The sequence below is a fragment of the Acomys minous genome (genome assembly GCF_964271855.1).
Source record: "Acomys minous genome assembly, chromosome: 3".
Classification (NCBI taxonomy): Eukaryota; Metazoa; Chordata; class Mammalia; order Rodentia; family Muridae; genus Acomys; species Acomys minous.
Genome location: NC_140485.1, coordinates 127,890,746 through 127,911,073, shown reverse-complemented (window position 1 = coordinate 127,911,073; position 20,328 = coordinate 127,890,746). Strand labels below are relative to the sequence as shown.

Sequence of the window (20,328 nt, the reverse complement as noted above, 5' to 3'; positions counted from 1 at the left end):
TTCAGGTGAGGACATGTCTTTGAAAAAAAATCGCCTGCCTGCTAAAGGAGACCTGGAAAAGTTTGAAAATCACACGAGCTTAGAGATCAGGTGAGGTCGTCAACTCATTCTGCCCTGAGTTTGGTAGCTGCTCTGTAGCACTATCATACAATGAATTGACCACATTATTTCTATAGCATTTTATGATAGGCAGATTTGGGCACAGGGGTCCCGCTCAAACTAAGGCACCAGCCAAGGACAATACAGGTGGTAAACCTTAAACCCCTACCCAGATCTAGCCAATGGACAGAACACTCTCCACAGTAGAGTGGAGAGTAGGATATTACTTTCTCACATACTCTGGTGCCTCACCTTTGACCATGTCCCCTGGAGGGGGAGACCTGGTGGCACTCAGAGGAAGGACAGCAGGTTACCAAGAAGAGACTTGATACCCTATGAACATATACAGGGGGAGGTAATCCCCCTCAGGAACAGTCATAGGGGAGGGGAATAAGGGGAAAATGGGAGGGAAGGAAGAATGGGAGGATACAAGGGATGGGATAACCATTGAGATGTAACAAGAATAAATTAATAAAGGAGAAAAAAATAAAAAAAAGAATTTAATCAGGGTCTGGTGACACAGGCTTTGGCAGGTGGATCTCTGTGAGTTCCAGGCCAGCCTGGTCTACATAGTGAATTCCAGGACAGATAGAGCTACATAGTGCGACCCTGTCTCAAATAAACAAACAAAAATGTAATTTTATTCTTATTTATATTAACATTTATTAATTACTTTGAAAAGGAAAATGGGTGATATATTTTTCCCTGAAAGAGGTTTCCATTCTTTAAATACATTAAAACAATGCAGAGATAGACCCAGACCACTGGCTACCTCCCAGGTCAGACCCATGCCTTTTCATTTTGTATATTTTGGTGGTTTTCTCTAAATGTGGACGAGTGACTTGACCTACAAATAGGTTTCTTTCACAGAGACGTCAGAAACAGCATCATTGGATGTACTTCCTAAAAATGCATTGTTAAGTTTGCCAAATTTCTCACAAATGTCTAAGAAGTTTGGACCAGACGCTGGGTACGATACATGTGAGGGCGCAGCATGTTGAGTGTCTAGTCTTTTTCATTAAGAAGTTTTCAACTTTCTCCAGTCAGCAGTTAGTTCCTTGTAGCCCAGGTTCCTCCCTTTTGGATCTTGTTTCTTAACTGGGACTATCCAACCCTTTGACCCTTTGAGTTCCCCTTTCATCTACAAATGTGCTGAGCCACACCCACATCCCTCCTAGGACACGTGCCGTGGACATATTTGCCGTAGAGCAGGCCTAGAATGGTCTGTTTTAAAAACTGTTCACCTTGTTAATAAACTCTGATTCTTCTAGTCCTTGTCTCAGTTGTGTGTATGTTCAACAAGGCATCTCCAGTCTGGCTTGTGGGAACTGGAATATTTCCTGGCTCCGTGTTAGCTCTGAGAATTCACTTCCCCCAGGCATTGCCCTTCTCTGACTACTCAGTTCACCTGCAGATTGATGTTCAAATACTCAAGGAATGAACGTCCTGGGCTAATTCCTGTGACTATTTATTTATTTCGCGCAGAGATGCATCGTATTGCTTCTCTGTGCTACAAACTATAGCTGTCTTGGTTTTCCCAAACTCTGATTCTGTCTTCTTGAATTAGCAAGATGGCCAAATTCTGTGTTCCGTGTAGCTGAAAATTCAGGAGACTGCCTCCAGGCAGGAAGCCTGAGTGGGTTTAGGGTTTTCCTTGCACATTTTTTTTCACTTCTCTGGCATCAAGGTCATGCACCATCTTCCAGTGTTGGAACACATTGGCTTCAAATATTTTCTCAGGCTTTGCCGTTGTTTGTGACAGAACACACAGCCTGCACCCCGTTACTTCCTTACACAGAGTGGCAGAAGTCCTTAACTAGCACATGAAAAATACTACATACAGGGGGAGGTAATCCCCCTCAGGAACAGTCATAGGGGAGGGGAATAAGGGGAAAATGGGAGGGAGGGAAGAATGGGAGGATACAAGGAATGGGATAACCATTGAGATATAACAAGAATAAATTAATAAAGGAGAAAAAAATTAAAAAAAATAGAAAAACAGAAAAAAGAAAAGAAAAATACTACAAATTCCATATGGAAAGTCAGAATTAAGCTATAGTATTGCCGTAATTTAAAGTGATAGACACCCCCAGGCTTCTTAAATCTGAATTTTTCTGGCAGAGTTAAATTCATACTATCATTTTACAATTGTGGGAAATGATCAAATGACAGAATATTTCCAACAAATCTAAAAAGTGTTTTCTTCTATTTTACTTTCAAATGACATTTTAGAATACAGTGGAATTTACTGTTTTTTGAGAAATAATTTCAGATAGCTTCAGAACAGGTAAGGAAAATTGGTATTTCAAACAATAACTCCTTTCTAAATGATAAGATTAAATTTTAATTAAGAAATACATATCATTTCCTTGTTTAATTAAGATAAGTCACATAGTAATAGCCAGCATAAAATACTGTGTATCCATTCAACTAGCTTTAATCTCTCATCTCCCTGGCTGAAAACGTGGCAAACAAGCCACTGGGCAAAATGTCCTGGTTTCAGCCACAGACAGAATTCTACCTAAAAATGGGCAAGCTTGAATGCAGGCAGAGCCAATGGCCAAACTCTGCCAGCACAGGGTAAGCGAGTCCTCAATAGTTACTGCCTCACAAATATGTCTCTCAGATCTATTGGGCCAGAAGGCTGAAGAGGATGCTCCAACCTTATAGAGAGTTTTAGGTGACTTTTCTCATTTTGGAAGCTGCTAACCTGCTCTCCCTGTCTACTCAGGTAATTGATTTTATTCTGTCTCAAGTCTCTGATGGGGTTCAAGATCAGATAGTTTCATTTTGTAAATAAGCTTAGTTGTTTATGGGTTAAGAAGTTTTCAGGTCAAGATAGATGTTTTAAGTAGATAAAGATGAGATATGATAGACATGGATTTATGTTCAGAATTTTAGATGCACCAAGATAGGAAAGATGTTTTCTTCAAGGTTGCCAAGTACAAATAGCCAAAACACTAAGAATGTAACATTGACAGAATTCCTGAATGTTCCATGGTTCTTCTTTCTGTAGACAGTTTATTGTGCATATGTGTAATAATATAAATGTATGTGTAAAAAAGAAATATAAAAAATAAAAATGGTTAAAATAACAGTATATACTAGATTACAGAGAAAGGTGAATTGCATGTACACATTTATTGAAAATTTCAGAATTCTTTTTTGACATCACTACATTAAAAACAGGGTCTAGAATTATGCATGAGGTATAATTATGAACATGCAGAATCTATACAATTTTTGCATACCTACACCTCTGTATTTCTATAAACATATTACCAGTAATATTAACATATTTCATAGTTTTACTAATTTTTACTATTCTGTTACTTTTGCTACATTTTCTTTACATTTTTATATGTTGATAATCCCTTAGTGGTTTGATTTATTTTTGATGAGCATAGATTTCTATCTAATAAAATGATTGACTTAAAACATAAGAATATGGAGAAAAGAGAGAAAATAGAGGAAGACAGAACAAATGAGGGAAAAAGCAAAGAAGAAACAAGAAAAGAAAGAGAGCAGGGACTCATAATCTACATTTCAGAGGCGGTGTGCTGTAACCTGCTCGTTAATGTTGTCCTCTTTCTCTATGTGTATGTGGTGAATACAAATATTGTCCTACAACTTATCATTAGTGTAATTTCTGAGATTTTTAAACTGATGTTTTCAATTTTTTGTGTAATGGACATTGATAATTTTCCTAAATACAGTTAGATTTCAAAATATAACATTATATTTTATAATAAGAAATATTTTATTATACCATAAAGGTTGTAAACAGTCTTCAAAAAAAGAAACCTTTCATTTCCCAGTTAAACTAATATGGCTATTTAGGCAAATTCAAAAGCTAATACTAAATAAATTTGCTAACTCCACTTTTCATATCCTTTTGATATATCTCAGGCTCTTAGTTTTTAAAACAAGGCTTCAAGATTAAAAACAGCCTGAGCTGATTTGATAGTAGATTTTACCAGGAATGGTGACACAGCATTAGCGACTTTAAATTCTGTGGAGACATCACCATGCTTCCACCATTGCAAAATGAATGAGCTGGTAAAGCTTTGCAAAGTCCCATTCAACCGAGGTCACAGAATGTAAATTTTATCCTCTATCACATGAATGCAGTTGTTTTCTTCTCCCAGAAGACATTAAGTCAAATGTTACTGACAAATGTGTTAGAGATTTTAATGGGAATATTGTCCCCACACCTCTGCTTCTACTTTTCTGTTAAATAACATGGACTCAAGATAAAAATCTGTCTCTTATAGTTATTTCTGTATAAAGCAGTAGGAAGAATTGGAGGCATATAGTACAGATATAGGCATATACACACAAAGGGCCATGCAGTCTACCACAGTCTTTTTCCTTTTTTTTAAAGAATGGCAGAGTTAATTCACAATATGGTGCCTGCAACAAGGAATATTTAATTCTAGATAAGTTGACATTTTAGATTGATTTAACTATTACTAAATGATTATTTTTATTATAATTCTTTTTTACACATACATTTATATTATTACACATGTGCACAATAAACTGTCTACAGAAAGAAGAACCATGGAACATTCAGGAATTATATCAATGTTACATTCTTAGTGTTTTGGCTATTTGTACTTGGCAACCTTGAAGAAAACATCTTTCCTATCTTGGTGCATCTAAAATTCTGAATGTAAATCCATGTCTATCATATCTCATCTTTATCAACTTAAAACATCTATCTTGACCTGAAAACTTCTTAACCCATAAACAACTAAGCTTATTTACAAAATGAAACTATCTGATCTTGAACCCCATCAGAGACTTGAGACAGAATAAAATCAATTACCTGAGTAGACAGGGAGAGCAGGTTAGCAGCTTCCAAAATGAGAAAATGACAGAGACAGTTTGCTGCCTGAACAGTCACCCAAAACTCTCTATAAGATTGGAGCATCCTCTTCAGCCTTCTGGCCCAATAGATCTGAGAGACATATTTGTGAGGCAGTAACTGTTGAGGACTTGCTTACCCTGTGTTGGCAGAGTTTGGCCATTGGCTCTGCCTGCATTCAAGCTTGCCCATTTTTAGGCAGAATTCTGTCTGTGGCGGAAACCAGGACATTTTGCCCAGTGGCTGATTTGCCACGTTTTCAGCCATCTCCATAGTCTTTTTTTTTTCCTTTTCTTTTTTCTTTTTTTTTGTTTTGTTTTGTTTTGTTTTGTTTCTTTTGTTTTTTTGTTTTTTGTTTTTTTTAAATTTTTCTTAATTTATTCTTGTTACATCTCAATGGTTATCCCATCCCTTGTATCCTCCCATTCTTCCTTCCCTCCCATTTTCCCCTTATTCCCCTCCCCTATGATCTCCATAGTCTTAATCTTACCATGTTTTCAATGTTATCAGGAAAAATGAAGACATATTAGTTGCTTGGTAATTTTGCTCAAGGATGACTAACCAATCTCCCAAATAAACAATATATTTTAGAGAATAAGTCTGAAATTAGACTGAATAAGCAACTGTAATACACATAGCTGCTTAACTACAAGTAGAAAACCAGGAAAGTGGCCAGGTGCAATGGTTCACGCCTGTAATCCCCACACTCAGGGAGGCAGAGGCAGGTGAGTCTCTATGAATTTGAGGGCCAGCCTGGTCTCCAAAGCGAGTCCAGGATAGATAAGGCTACACAGGGAAACCCTGTCTTGAAACAAAACAAAACAACAAACAAACAAACAACCTCCCCCAATCAGGAAGTGTGCAGAGAACAACAGCATTGAAACACAGTGCTTGGGAGGCAGGGTGGTGGTGGACGAAACAGCAATGGTTAAGAACATTATTAAGGGTCACCTGGCAATGATAATCAGGGAACACATAAGGCACTTGAGAAGCTAAATTCCTAATTGCTTCAATCTTGCAATACCTGCCCTAAAACAACCCAGTGACTTTTAAAATAATGTCTTGTGTTGAAAGAAGATAGTGTAATTATAAAGAATCAAGATTATCAATGTAATTTTAAAGATAATTTCTCCAAGGTCTTACAGCTAACTGGAAAGCTGAGAAATCAACCTATGTAGCAGTGTCCCCCGCAAATGCCCAGGGCTCACATCTAGGGGTACGCTGTTCCAATTAGGAGTAAAATACAAATGTTGCTTCATGGATTTTAAAAACTACCTCATGTCTATAAGAACATCTGATGTGGCATTGGAAATTATCATGTCCCTTGTACTTTGATAATCATCAACTTAAGCAGTCCACTGAGGTTCATGTTTCTATTTTCTTTTGAAACTAAACTTGTACCTCTCTAATAGAAAATTAAGTAATAGATTGACCAAAAACATGAGTGGAAAGAAGTAACCCAGTTGTTTTTGTTTTGGTTTGGTTTGGTTTGGTTGTGAGCCTAACCTTTAACGGCTGAGCCTTCTCTCCAGCCCGAATTGTTCCAGTTTTAAAGCCTACAGTTTATATGTGTGGCTGGACTTTTATCTATGGGAAAAAAAAATTGCTTTACTGCACACCAACAGGTCAGATGTAATGAGGAAATATCTGCAGTGCATACCATGTTCACCAGAATGTGTGAGATTGAGAGACTTCTCCTCCCTTACCCAGGCTCCATCTCAGTCTCAGAATCTTGGAAAAACAACCATAGACCAATTCAGTTTAAAGGAAGAAGGTGTGAAGGTGTGCGTGTGTGTGTGTGTGTGTGTGTGAGAGAGAGAGAGACAGACAGAGAGAGAGAGAGAGAGAGAGAGAGAGAGAGAGAGAGACAGAGAGAGACAGAGAGAGAGAGACAGACCGACAGACAGACAGACAGACAGACAGACAGACAGACAGACACAGACAGACAGACACAGACAGACAGAGAGAGTAAGAGAGAGACAACAGGTTCTCTGAAAGCAATCTATGCAGATTTGTTCATTCTCTAGAACTTTCTTTGTCTCTCTTAAATTTTCCCTCCCTGCACCTGCCCACCTCCCCCCCCCAAAAAAAAACCCACCTTTTTTCCTTAATTCTGGACACTCTTCCCTTTGTACCTTAAAGTGGACTACTATTTGTGTTTTTACTGTGAACTGTTGTAAATCCAGTGCTGAGAAATTGAAATCCCCACTTAGAGGGAAACATGCCAGTTCACATAACAACAGAGTCGAACAACATGTGGCCGTGGGATGATAAGAGCTCTGGGCTGGCTCTCAGCCCAGCTCTGGTACATTCTGGATGCTGCAACTGAGAAGCAAGAGACTCAATCCCTCTGGGCCCCAGATCCATCAGCCATAAAGCAGGGCCGGTAAGGTAACGCCTTCTGCATAAGAGTCACTTCAAGGGGTCACTTGTAAGGAATCCATTGTCCTTAGACAATGACTTGCTGGGAGACTCTGAGTCCCCAGCCCGTCTCTTCTTCTTTCCTCCTTCTTTCCTCTAATCTTCCCTTGACTTCCTGACCACTCTTTAGGTCTCACTTCCTCTCTTCCTCTGTTCTCACTTGTCCGCCATAGAATCACCCAATAAGGAACTGCCACTAAAGGCTTATGTGGTATAGTTTTATGGCCCAAGGAAACCTGTGAGATCTCTTGTCTACTCTCTTCTGGGTCTATTTGTCAAGCAAGAAGTACAAAGGGTAAAAGCACAGAAGACAGGATTTCTTTTGGCTCCCCATCCCAGTGTACACAAGCATCTCAGAACATGGCTCCTATTTTTAGCATTATCTTTCTATTCTAAGAGTGGGAATACAGTCACCCGGTTTCTCATGTTTGCTTTTCCTAATTGTCCCCTTTTACATTTATGACTAGTCACCTATATTTTAAAAAACCCTCTACAAAGCTGTATGGCATAGAATCATTTGACCTGACTATAAGAAATAGTAATAAAATGTAATTTATTTATCTTGTCTAAAAGTGACTCCCTAGATAAAGCATTAGCACCACAAGATATTATTTTTATAAGTTATATGTCTCTAAAAATAAGTAGCACAAAAAATGGGCTTTAAATAGCATCAAAAGAAATTAGTTTAATAAAGCTTTATGACTTCTCAGAAAATACATCAAATTATTACTTTAGCATTTGTGCCACTTGATGTTTAGAAGAGGTTGTCTCCTCTTGAGGGTTCCATTTCCCAGTTAATACAGATACATGTGCTGCGATCCTACTTGGGCTTACTGTCTTCACAGTGGCTACTGAGAGCAAGCTTTCTATCCTACACCTGGTGGGTGGCAAATTAGTGGTGTTAAAATATAAGTGCTGTATTATTTGGTAATGGGATTCAGATTTCATTTATTTCTCTACCCCCCAAGGTGTTTATGGGAAACAAACAAATATCTCCCCCCCATCCAGGTGCTGCTGAGAACAGCATATTTCTATCTTGCAGAGTACAAAATATCTCTAAAATTGGCCCCTGAGATGTCTGCACTAATGCTGAGTCCTCTGTAACATCTCACTAATGATTACTAGGCTCTCCTGTGATAGCATCATGGAACACAGATACACTTCTAGAAACACTTCAGCATCTAGGCAGACAGATATAAGCAGGGAGCCTTGCCTCTGAACTTGGGGAGAAAAAAAGGCTCCCTCTTTTAGGATGTGCAGTGGGAGTATCATGCTGTGTGAGCACTCAGTCACAGCCTGCCAAGAACAGAGTGGCAGGACGGGATGCCCAGGAACTTGTCATATGGATGAATCCTTGGGGAAAATGTTTTTCATGCCTGTTTTCTCCCACACCCTGTGTTCTGAAAGTAGATATTCCATTAACTGTCCTGTAATGGTCATTTATGCTGACTCTATCACTCAGACTGGCGAAAGAGTCTGGAAGACATTGATCTGGGACGTCTCTGTTCTCCCCACATATGACATGAGTCATCCAATGTTCCGTTTTTGTTTTTCCTCTACCTACAAAAACAAACAAACAAACAAACAAAAGATCCCAGTGTAATAAGAATCCGTTGCTCTGACACCTCATAGTAACAGTCAAGTGGAAGTCTGATGCCTCTGGATCTCAGAGGACATACTTCTAAGTGCCACCAGGTGGCCTCGTGTGAAGGAATTCCATCCAGACAAGAAGTGGAAGTCCAGTGAGAGGTAGAGTTGTTAGCATGGTGGTTTGGGTGAAGTCACTCTTAACACAGCCGAAATACCTCAACATAGCCTGGAAATCTAACATCATCTCCGCATCTTCTTTTCCCTACACTCCCCAGGTGTGACCAGACTCCTTAACAAATTTGGTCCACTGAATTAGTCCATGATCCTTTCCTAAAACAGAATATTAGAAGCTAAGGGATTTATAAATGGGAGAGATTTATTTAGTTCATAGTTTTGATGACTGGAAGTCCCAGATTGTACAGTGTTATTTGGCTGCTCATGTGGTTTTATTTAGGCTACATCAGAAGAATCTAAGCACACGAGTGACCTCACTTTATAACACACCACTACCACGATAAATCACTGAATGAGACAAATGACGTCTGTCAATCTCTTTTGGGAGTGATGACCTGAATGACTTACCTTCCAACAGGTCCCACCTCTTAAAGGTCCCCCTACCTCTTAAAGGCCCTGCCACCTCTCTGCATAGTCACACCGACGGCTATACCTGTGACTATAATACCCACAAACGAAAGGGTTAACCATGACCACATGGCCATATCAAGAGTCCCTTAGCACCCTGTCCGTCTAGCTACCTGGGGTATAATTGGTTTTAGTGTAACTCCCTCAGCAAACGCACAAGACAATTACAACTACAGTTGGTCTCAGAACTTCGTTATTTCCTCAAAGTGGTTACAGCTACCAAGAGTTTTCCCACCCCGACAACTTTTCTCAGCTGCCTCATTCTCTTAAAAGGTGCCAAGCACTCCAAACTTTTTAGTAGTTCATATGAGGCTTTTCAATCCTCTACGGAAAAGTTTGTTAGGTTCCGGCCTCAGGAGACTTAAGTATACCAAGTGCTCCTCGGTATGCTTTGGGCCTCCTCTGCATAGCGAGAGAGAGAGAGAGAGAGAGAGAGAGAGAGAGAGAGAGAGAGAGAGAGAGAGAGAGAGAGTCTGAAGCTCCCAGGCACAACAAATCACCATGGTAAGACAGAAAGGGGTCCAGAGCATCACACAAGATCGACTCCAGCCCCAGCTGTGCTGTGTGACATTTATGTGACAGCTTGTCTGCCTCCTGAGATGATTCACAGCAAATGAGAGCTGGGGAAGACCTATTTGCTCATCTGAGATGCATGCCTGCCACACCCCTTCCTTACATGCCACTGCTTCATGCATCATCAAGCCAGAGTATGACTAGTGTGGCACTACAGCATGTTTGCCAGCCTTCTTCAACCATTCTCTCCAGCACACCAGCAAGAAACCTGGCATTTAGTATTTATTTTCTCTAGTTTTCTGCATACAGTAATATTAGCAGCTATCTACTTGCACTTTCCTGAAGGTCTCTGCATCTAATTAAGATTGGAGACTCTCTCTGTTTAAAAAACAACCCATTTCAGGAAGACCGCTGCACTCCATAGGGAGAGAGCAATGCTATTCACAGTAGACGCAATTGTCTTTCTTACCGCCATGACTGATTGTCACTTTAGCTATGTTCTTGGCACTGTACAGCTTTTGCCTTCTTCAACAATAGCTGGAACTATGATGAAGTGATATTTATTGGTTTTGATTTCCACATTTACTTTGGTGTCTACGTTTTTAATTTTAAAATAATTGGCATACCATATCAAGTTGGGCACCATGGAGGTTTGACATATGGATGCACTGTGTGATGATTGCCACAGTGGGATTCATTTAACATGCCCGTCACAACCCATGCTGTGCATTAGGTCCCCCGAGCTTTCGTTAGTAATAGCTGCCACCATGACTAAGCGCCGTTACTGGTGCCACACTTACTTCTGTTTCGATTTTTAATGCTATTATTCATCTCCTTGCTGCCTACATTATATGTAAGTCCCCAGCTTGTCACCGCTATTAAAAATAAAAGCTTAAACTATTTAAATAGTGTACATAGTTCCTAACAAAATATCTAGATATCTAAAAGCATCCAAATGCCTATCCAAATATCTAAAAATCTATATCTGAACCTTTTTTTTTCAGTTTTAGCTAAACATAAGGGCATAAGCAGTAATCTCCTTTCTGGGGAGTCTTGCTTAAAAATATCTGTTTTCCTTTCCTACTGCTCAGTGGTGGACGTCCTTGTGAGTGATGTCTAGGGATGCATTTGTGCCTTACCTTAATCTGGCCCTTTAAGCAAGGCTCGCTGCACACCGACCGTACCATTCCACTTTTGTTCATCTGGATTTTGTAATCATCGATATTCAGCACGCCTTCATGCCAGGTTCCCACATGGACATAGTCATAGCGATTAGCTTCAGTGTACTGCAGATTCATGATATCATATCTGCAAGGGAAAATAAATGCATGTGAGTCTTACTGGATATGTGGTGCACGCACATGAATGCCTGAATGATGCCTTGGTGCACAAGTAGAGTCTGGAAGATGACATTTGGTATCTTCTTCTACTGATCTATACCTTGTGCCTTGTACCTTGTGCCTTGTACCTTGTGCCTTGTACCTTGTTCTTGTGCCTTGTGCCAGGGTCTCGCACTAAATCAGATGCTCATCCTTTTGGCTAGATTGGTTGGCAAGTGAGCTTCTTGGATCTTCCTGTTTCTAAGCCCCTCAACGTTGGGGCTAGAGTTATGAGTGTTCCTGGTGTTTCCTATGTGTGCTAGAAATTTGAACTCAGCTTCTCTTCCATATTGAGTAAACACTCTCACCCATAAAACAGTCTTGCCAGCCAATTTAGTATTTTATACATTGGCAGTCAAAGAGATCTCTTCCCTGACTGAGATGAACAGTTGTGGAACTGAACAATTGGTGTCAGCTCTTCCAGTTGCTTCAAACGCTGCACAAAGGTAGAGTCGACATCTCAAATCTTCTTGTAGTATGGATGGCACCATGTATCTTTCTATTTTTCTTTTCCTCAAGAAATGTTTATTGCAACCAAACTATGGCTACAGTGAAAGACAGTTGATACTACAATGGATATAACAGAGGACTTGTCATCAGGATGTGTGATCTGGAGCTTTGCCTCACACTTTAACAGTAAGTTTCACGGATGAGGAATGTCAAGAGACTCTGCAAGCTTCCTTGGGTTCTTGTATGGATTTGGGAACATAGGTCACACCAGAAGCTACTTTATTCCTGGGAAACATGTGTAATTCCTATATCTGAGTGTCTACATCTTCTCCAAATTCATGTGCTAAGTCCCTTACTCCAAAGTTACTGGGCAGTGATGGAGTCACTAGAAAGGAGTCTGCAGGGTTAAGATTCTTGCCTCTGCCAGAGCACCTTGAAAAATCTCTCTTGTCTTTCTAGAACATATGGACACCAGTAGAAGGCACCAGCCATGAGTGAGAAAGCAGGTCCTAGTCAAAAAGCAGGTCCTTGTCAGACACCAAATTTGATTGTGCTTTGATGTTAGGTTTCCCAGCCTTCTCAATTGCATCCACCAAATGTCTACTGTTCATAAACCACAGGGCATGTGGCATCATGCTGTTGTCCCACAGGTTAAGACTTTGAGGACATGTGAAGCATTGTGTAAGATTGTTAATGCTTCCATTTCTGGGAACATGTTAACATACTGGATAATACTATTACATAAAATACTTGGGTAGACATGGATGTTGGTATAGCCATTCACTGCCAACAGTCTCTAGTGGCCTCTCCCCTTTTTCCTATTATAATATGTGGTAATTTGACTAAGCTGGGCACTTGGCTTCTTCTCCCTGGATCTGCAAAGAGATTCATTTCTTGCAGCTTTGCACAGCCCTTAACCTCCTGGACTAGAAAAGGTGTCATCATGGCTCTCTTTATGCTTGATCCAGGGAAGTAGAAGGCAGGTGGCCAGCACATAGTCAGTCTTTTACCCCCACACCCACCCGACCCTGAAGGCCCTGCTTTTTCCATTCTGGAATACTTTTCTCTTTGAACCTGTGTCAGACTCCTGCTCATTCTCAGTACTATGGGCAGCTACTATCTAGCTGCCTACAGTTGGCTTCTGGAATCTATTGGCTGTACCTGACCTACCTCCTTATCAAGGCAAAAACTATTTATTTACTGGCATTGTTTTGCCTGTTCTTAATGTGCAAATGTGTTCTGTCATCTGCAGGGCATCTCAAGGATTCTCCACATCCAGATTCTAGCAGTTTCTACAAATAGCAGTTTCCTGAAAGAAAAGCAATTCATATATAGAGAATAAAGGAACGTTTCCCTCGTCTACGGAGAAAACTTAAGAGTGCCCAGAGCTCCTTATTTATCTTTTTGCTGTTCTGGATTTTGGCAAATAGTTATTATCCCCCTTGTTGCTGAGGCTTACCAGAATACTTCAGAGTGGCTCAGAGTGAGGGTTAAGTGACTATTAATTGTGAGCTGGTGGCTCACACTCATCTGGGGATCAATGACCAATCTACGCCTCCAAAATCTTTACATTTTGAACTCATGGCAGTGAACTTGTTGTGACCGTTCAATACAAGTTTTTCCGTTTTTTCTTTTCATTAATTTCTGTACTTTACTCCATATTAGAATGTGACGCTTCCTCACAAGCTTTTAATAATGATGTCTTTGCAAACTGCCAGACTAAACCATCTTCTCCCTATAAGTCATTTTCAGGAGACACTTATTAGCACCTCCTCATTTGCTCTTTCATAATGAAAACCAGTTCACACTTCATTAGCATTTAGAAACAAAAAATTTCACAATATTTTCTATTGGAACCCTTAAAAAAAGAATCAAATCCTGGCGGGGGGGGGGGGCGCCTAGGAGTAATAAAGGAGGAATTCAATATACTAACACAAGAGCTTCCAATACTGGCATGTAAATAGTAACCAGCCCCCTCTCCCTTTTCTATAAGATCAAGGTTCCTTCCTGACATGATGCTGCATTTTATTTGAACTATCCTCATGTGAATCACACCCGTATGAATTCTTCTCACTCCATTCAGTTTATGTTATATGCTGAGTAGATGAAATAGCTATGAGAGGGACCAAGAGCATGTGAGATTAAGACAGGAGCTAGAAGCCAAAGGGAGGTGATAAGAGGAGAAATTGGGACAAAGTTGACCATGGAAGATCAAATGATACCTGAAAAGGGATCCAGGGGAAGACACAATGCAACTAAAGATGGAAGAGATAGAAGCTGATGACCTGGATGATGAATAAAGACAAAAAGAGGAAGGAAATATGCATTTACTGAATGTGAAAATGTTCCAGCCCTGTGCTAATTAAGCACTAAGTAAATCCCACATGTGTTTTGAAGTTGTTGTTGCTATTATTGTTGTTGTTGTTGTTGTTGTTATTTCATGATGTTTGGAATCATGAAAGGAGGTTTACAGTGCGAGTCTGACCCTCCACTAAGCCTCATTTTCAGTGGACTCTGGATTCCAATAGTGGGATTAGATGGGTGGATAATCTCTCCTCTAAATCTCCAGCCAGTTTATTCCTCGTGAGACCATTTCCTAAGATGCGTAGAGCCCCACATTCCCGGGCCCTGGGTGGTCCATCCCACTCACCCGCCAGTCAACATCTGTTCCCACATAAATGGCATCTTGGAAAGAATCCTGCAGTGCATGGTTTTAATTGTTGATAAAGGCATATCATTTGTCCTGCACTGACCTGCCTGATTTTTATGAGGAGACCCCACTTAGCCCCCGTAAGTGGTTCTGCACAGGTAGATCTTGACACCTCCATGCAAAGTCTCTCACAGTCCTTGTATCATGACACAAAGGAAGCTTGCAGTCATTTTGCTTAATTTTAGGATCAGATAAAAAAGCAGCATGGTGCGACAAAGCGATGACAAGTCCAAGAGTCAGATCACACTGCCTCTACCACCTGCTCTCTGTGTGACTCTTAGTGACAGGCTGACTGTGACACTCTTTCATTATCTGTCAGAGAAGGAAACCAGTGCACCAGGACTCATAAGACTTAACTGATACAATGTTTCACCTTAGCATAATATATGTTTCCCTTGGGGTCTCTTAGTCTACAAACCAGACTCTGGAGGACAGCAGGGCCTGTGTGGACATATCGGGCATCATCTATAGGCTCAGGGCCGTTTGCCTTCGTGCTACAGATTGCAATTCTTCTGCCATCTCTCTCCTAGGGAAATGTGTATGAATGAACATAGCTAATCTTGATACAGAACATATTCAGTATGTACTAGCTGTGTATGAGCTCACTGATAGCATCAAAACAAATGCTGCAGAGCAGATTGTGTGTAAAATGACTCAAAGGATAATTATGTATATATGTATGTATGTATATATATGTATATATTTAGTTATATAATTTCCTTTTTCTATTTGCTTAATTTTATGAAAGTCACTACAAACCAAATTCCATTTCTCAAACCCTCAAGTCGTTCTTCTTTTGAGACATATAAGCAGAAACGTGTTAGCCGGAGAAATAATAATATACATGTAGGATTTTGTTCTTGTCACACAGTACTAATCAGGGGCATTAATGCCGATTCTTTCAGGAGGACAGAAGCGTGCGTCCATCAATGTGACTGCTGCTGGCTGTGCAGACAGTGCTTATTAAGGTCGTGCTATTCAGGTGTAGTGCTTCCGGGGGGAGGGGGGCGTCTCAGGCAACCTGAGGGAAAGCATAGGTGATTTCTTAGTGTGAAGGTAGCTAGCAGGCTGCAGGGGTCTTAGAGTTAAACACGGAGCATTCTGACCTTTTCAAAAATGATATGGTCTTAGTTTCATTTACATTTTTATCTGTGTAGATGAATTAATCTTTAACACTCCCAAACCCTGGGACCAAACAGAACCCTAGTCGCCACCCGTCTGGCTCAGGGGTCATGGGGATGGAGATGCTTTACCTTCCTGGAGCATCCCCCTTCTCATCGAACCACACCTCCTCTCCAGACACGCCCACAAAAGAGGATTTGATGAGGAAATCCAGGAGCTTCCTGCCATCAATGGGTTTCATGGCATCACACAGGCCCACGTGGCCTGGACACAGAGCATGGTGCATGTTCTGCAGCCCGTGTGCCATGGCGTAGATGGCATTGATGACAAAGCCCATTTTACTGTCTTGGACGTAGTTTTCTTCTAAGCTTTCATTGCCTGTAACAATAAAAACAGACCACTATTAAGGACACAAGCATGAATCCCATCAGGGCTGCACACCCAGTGCTCAGTGCAAACCAGGGCTGCACACCCCAGTGTTTGGTGCGCATGTGCAGTGCTTTTGGGGGGGATTCAGACACTGAAAGGGATCAGGATATTAGCAAAAGCAAAACTCACACTGCACTCGTGACCAATTGCAGCACATTCTGTCTGAAAACAGTGTTTTTCCCATTTCCCTTCTTTATTCAGTGAAGATTTTTATGTTATGGAGCAAACAGCATAGCATGGAAAATAGAAAATAAAGAATTTTCATATAAGGAAATCATCAAAGACCAATGGAAAGAATTCCTTCCCTTTTTCTTTTACAGATGCTTATATGCAGACCTCCCTATCTCGTGGTACAGGAAAAAGAAATTTTGCATCTGTTATAACAATCTCTAATCCAAGGTGATCCACTTTGAACAATGTCAGGTCTCTTCCCCGTCCCCCTCCTCCCCCTCCCCCTGTAACTCTACCTATATTGCTGTCTCTAGTGACATAAAAGGCCAGGGTTAAAAGAATATGTTTCAAACACATTTTCCAAACAGTGGAACCTTGGCCAAAGTATTTCTTGATGGGGAAGTCATACCCTGCATCAAATTTAGCCTTGTTCACTTGTGAATCACAGGCTCCATTACTTGTGGGTTTTGGAAGCTCTGCAGTCTTTTCTACCCTTATCACAGGTGAATAAGATCCCCCATCTGCCAGCAAATGTCATAGCAACTGTAGTGTTAGATTTGCAGGCACTTAGAAAGTTTAGGAATTTAGAGAAGGAATGGTAAGGAATTGTGAATTTCATGTTGAATGTGGAATGAAAATAGAAATTCCTAGGGCTCTATGTAAATTATTTATTTATTCACCTATCTACTTACTTATTTACTTTGATGAAGTTGAAAATTGAGAAAGATACTTTTGTATCAACCCTGAGAGTGAGGTACAAAGTATGGAATCATTTCGGATCCAACTTCCTGGTTGACAGGTCAGTGTTAAGCATGAGGTTCGCTAAAGTCCTGTTTGTCAGACTGAAAGGGAATTTTCCAAGAGGAAAGAGTAACAAAAGTCATGGGGACATTTGAAAATCAAACCATACAAAACGAACGCACAGTATTGGGCAAGATGAAAAGTGGAACTACTTGCAAAAGCTGCCATGTCTTTGAATAAGATGACTGAGGTCACTTGGTATCGGCAGGAAGACCTGTCTTCGCCCAGTGCTTGTGTAGTGATGCTTCAGTCATCGGTACCAAGGCATAAGCTATTCTTGGATGTCCGTGAAATCAGTGCTCTCCTTTTGATCCTTATTTAGGGCGATCATATAACTTATCCAAAATGGGTCACTTTTTCAGGGTGAAAGTAAGTGGGAATCATAATTGTTCCCAAATGCAAGGCAATCTGGGGAAACTGATGCACGTTCTGAGGCCTGTGACCTCCAACTGCACCTATTACTGATTAGAATGTGGGTAGAATTTATGTTACATAGGTAAATATAAGCACTTGTATGTATACTATATAGTCATTAAAATGCTTTCATTAATTTTGATTGATTTTATACTTATGTAATTTTAATGACATGTATATAATATGTTACTGATTTTCATTTATGTTGTAATAACACTCAGTAAATGAAGTAGATATTTACCTTCCCACTTCATAGGTGAGGAATGGGGCATTTAATATGGATCCAATGCCTTTCCTCTTCCAGTTATACTCAGTGGCTACATGGTACGGATACAGGAGTTTACACAGGAGGCAAAAGGCAGGCCATTGAGTTGTGTACCAATATCTTTTCAAGTCCAGTTTAGTGTATCTTCCTTGGATTATTCCATATGTACACACATGCCCCACTAATGCACCATACTATGACAAAGAAGCCTGGCCTGACCATATTTGTCATAGAGAGACCTAGGCACATTGGCAATGCTTCTAAGAGATGATTGTAAGGTAAATCCGGCACATTCTTCCAACTAAAGCTACCAGCACATGGGACTCCCTGTTTTCAAGTCTTCTGGTTCTGCATATGAAAGGGCAGTCGCAGTCAATGGTTCTCTCCAGCTACTAGCCCGGTCTCAACCCTATTGGCTCCAGTACAGTGAGCTAATGTTTAGCCTGTACAGGAGAATTTGCTTTGTCACAGAAACTGCCTCAGATCATGCTGCAGAAATGTATCACCTGTGTATCTATCTATCTATCTATCTATCTATCTATCTATCTATCTACTTATCTAAGTAACTATGTACTATACATTGTGTGTTTGTTGGTTTGGTTGTATTTTTTTTTTCATTTTTTTCTCCTTTATTAATTTATTCTTGTTACATCTCAATGGTTATCCCATCCCTTGTATCCTCCCATTCTTCCCTCCCTCCCATTTTCCCCTTATTCCCCTCCCCTATGACTGTTCCTGAGGGGGATTACCTCCCCCTGTATATGTCCATAGGGTATATTTTCATGCCCCCCAAAGGTCATATATTTTCAGGAACAATGAATTAAGAATTGAAAACAACAACATTACCATTTGGTGGGAAGGTGAAGCACTTCCAATCCCTGGGATTTACTGCCTTTTCCTAACACTAGTCTCAGAGTTATTGGTGAGAAATGGATTTCCTCTTTCATTTCTGTTTTGCATTGACTGTGGTAGACTACTAGGAGGGTCATTAAGCCAGCACCTTTTAAATATACTAAAAAGAGTCAAATAATTGAAGTTTGCAGTGTTTACTTACCATTAAAAGAATACCTGCCTCCCGGCTTTACCGAGAATTGAGAGAATAGCTACTTCAGTTCTAAAGAGTAATCTTGTTCTTGTTGCAGACACCCAGCAAAGGCTATAAATTGCTCCTGGATTCAGTGGCGCATACATCTCCATGAGCTTGGGGATCTTCATTGAGTGCTCTGGAATTAGGGCACTCCGTTGCTTGGGCAAAGGACCGGAAGTTGGTCCACGGCTATTCAGGTTGGCTATTCAGTGTAATGATATAACGAAGGGAACCCCAGAGCGGGCACCTGCACAGCTGCATCTAGAGGCAGCTCTCCCTCCGTCCATAAGCAACACTCTTCCCGTGAGCCTTGGAACTGGGGCTCAGTTTCCTATCCTTAAAATAGCACATCTGGGTTAGCTAGTCTTGCTGAGGTTCTATTCTTTTAACCCTCTCCTCGCTGCTCCTCCAGCTCCAATCGCTGGTCTCTGTGGTTGGCAGGGGCATTCACCTGCGTCATTGTTTTCAATCCTTGCACAAGAAGACTGAAACTCAAGAGAAGTCAAGCCGTGGCTGGGAGGGCTTTCCTTCCATCTCTGTGTACTTTTTCCTGATGTCATTCAGTGTGGAATACCTTGTCATTTCACCCCTCAAGTCTCACTCTCTGGGTAGTAACGGGGCCTGTGCCCAGAGGTTTCTCCTTGGATGGGAGCCAGGTATTTTACTCAAACCTCCCCGTAGGTTCTCTGGCCTCTGGAGATTACAAAACTGGGGGCCATGTTTCTCAAGTTGCCTTGGATACTAGATAGTTTAGTTTGTCCATCTCTGGGATCAATATTTAAAACTCACTTGTGGGTAGGTAAATAACACAGGGCCCCATCCATTTTGATTTTTTTTTTCATTTTTTTCCTAAGTTTTTCAAAACTTTTAGCTACATGTGGTAGCTCACACCTAAAATCTGGTAGGCTTGGTGAGGGATTTCTGAGTGTTCAAAGCTCAGCTGGGTGAAATAGTAACTTCCAGGCCAGATTGGGCTACATTGTGAAACCATTACTCAAATAAAACAAATTTCTCATTGAGAATAGACCCACCTACAGTAAAATACATAAGTCTTTGCTATGCTGGTAAATGAATTTTCATATATGTATATATCTTATGTCATTGTTCTAAGATGTCAGCATAAGGCATTTTCGAAGATGTGTGCTTATTTAGGATTTCCTTCATGTACACCATCAGTGTTTCACACCTTTGATGGTATAGGTCCCAAGTTTTTGATTTTCTGATTTCACTCCAATTGGTACATTTTTAATTTTTAAAATTATGTTTGGTGTTAGTACGTGAATATACTACTGCCAGTTACACAGCAGCTTTGTACCCAGAAACCTTGATGAGTTTTATTTACTTGTTAACCACGGCTTATTTTTG

At 40.5% G+C, this 20,328-nt stretch overlaps 1 protein-coding gene across 5 annotated transcripts in view; it reads right to left on the bottom strand.

The window, feature by feature from the left end:
• Positions 1-20,328, bottom strand: part of GRM1 (glutamate metabotropic receptor 1) — a 379,329-nt gene that overhangs the window by 42,208 nt on the left and 316,793 nt on the right. For all 5 annotated transcript variants that reach the window (XM_084777504.1, XM_084777506.1, XM_084777508.1 and 2 more), the window contains 2 exons: positions 15,928-16,174; positions 11,275-11,443 (listed from right to left, as the gene is read on the bottom strand). In XM_084777504.1, the coding sequence (XP_084633630.1) occupies positions 11,275-11,443; positions 15,928-16,174 (416 nt within the window). The remainder of the gene's footprint in view (positions 1-11,274; positions 11,444-15,927; positions 16,175-20,328) is intronic.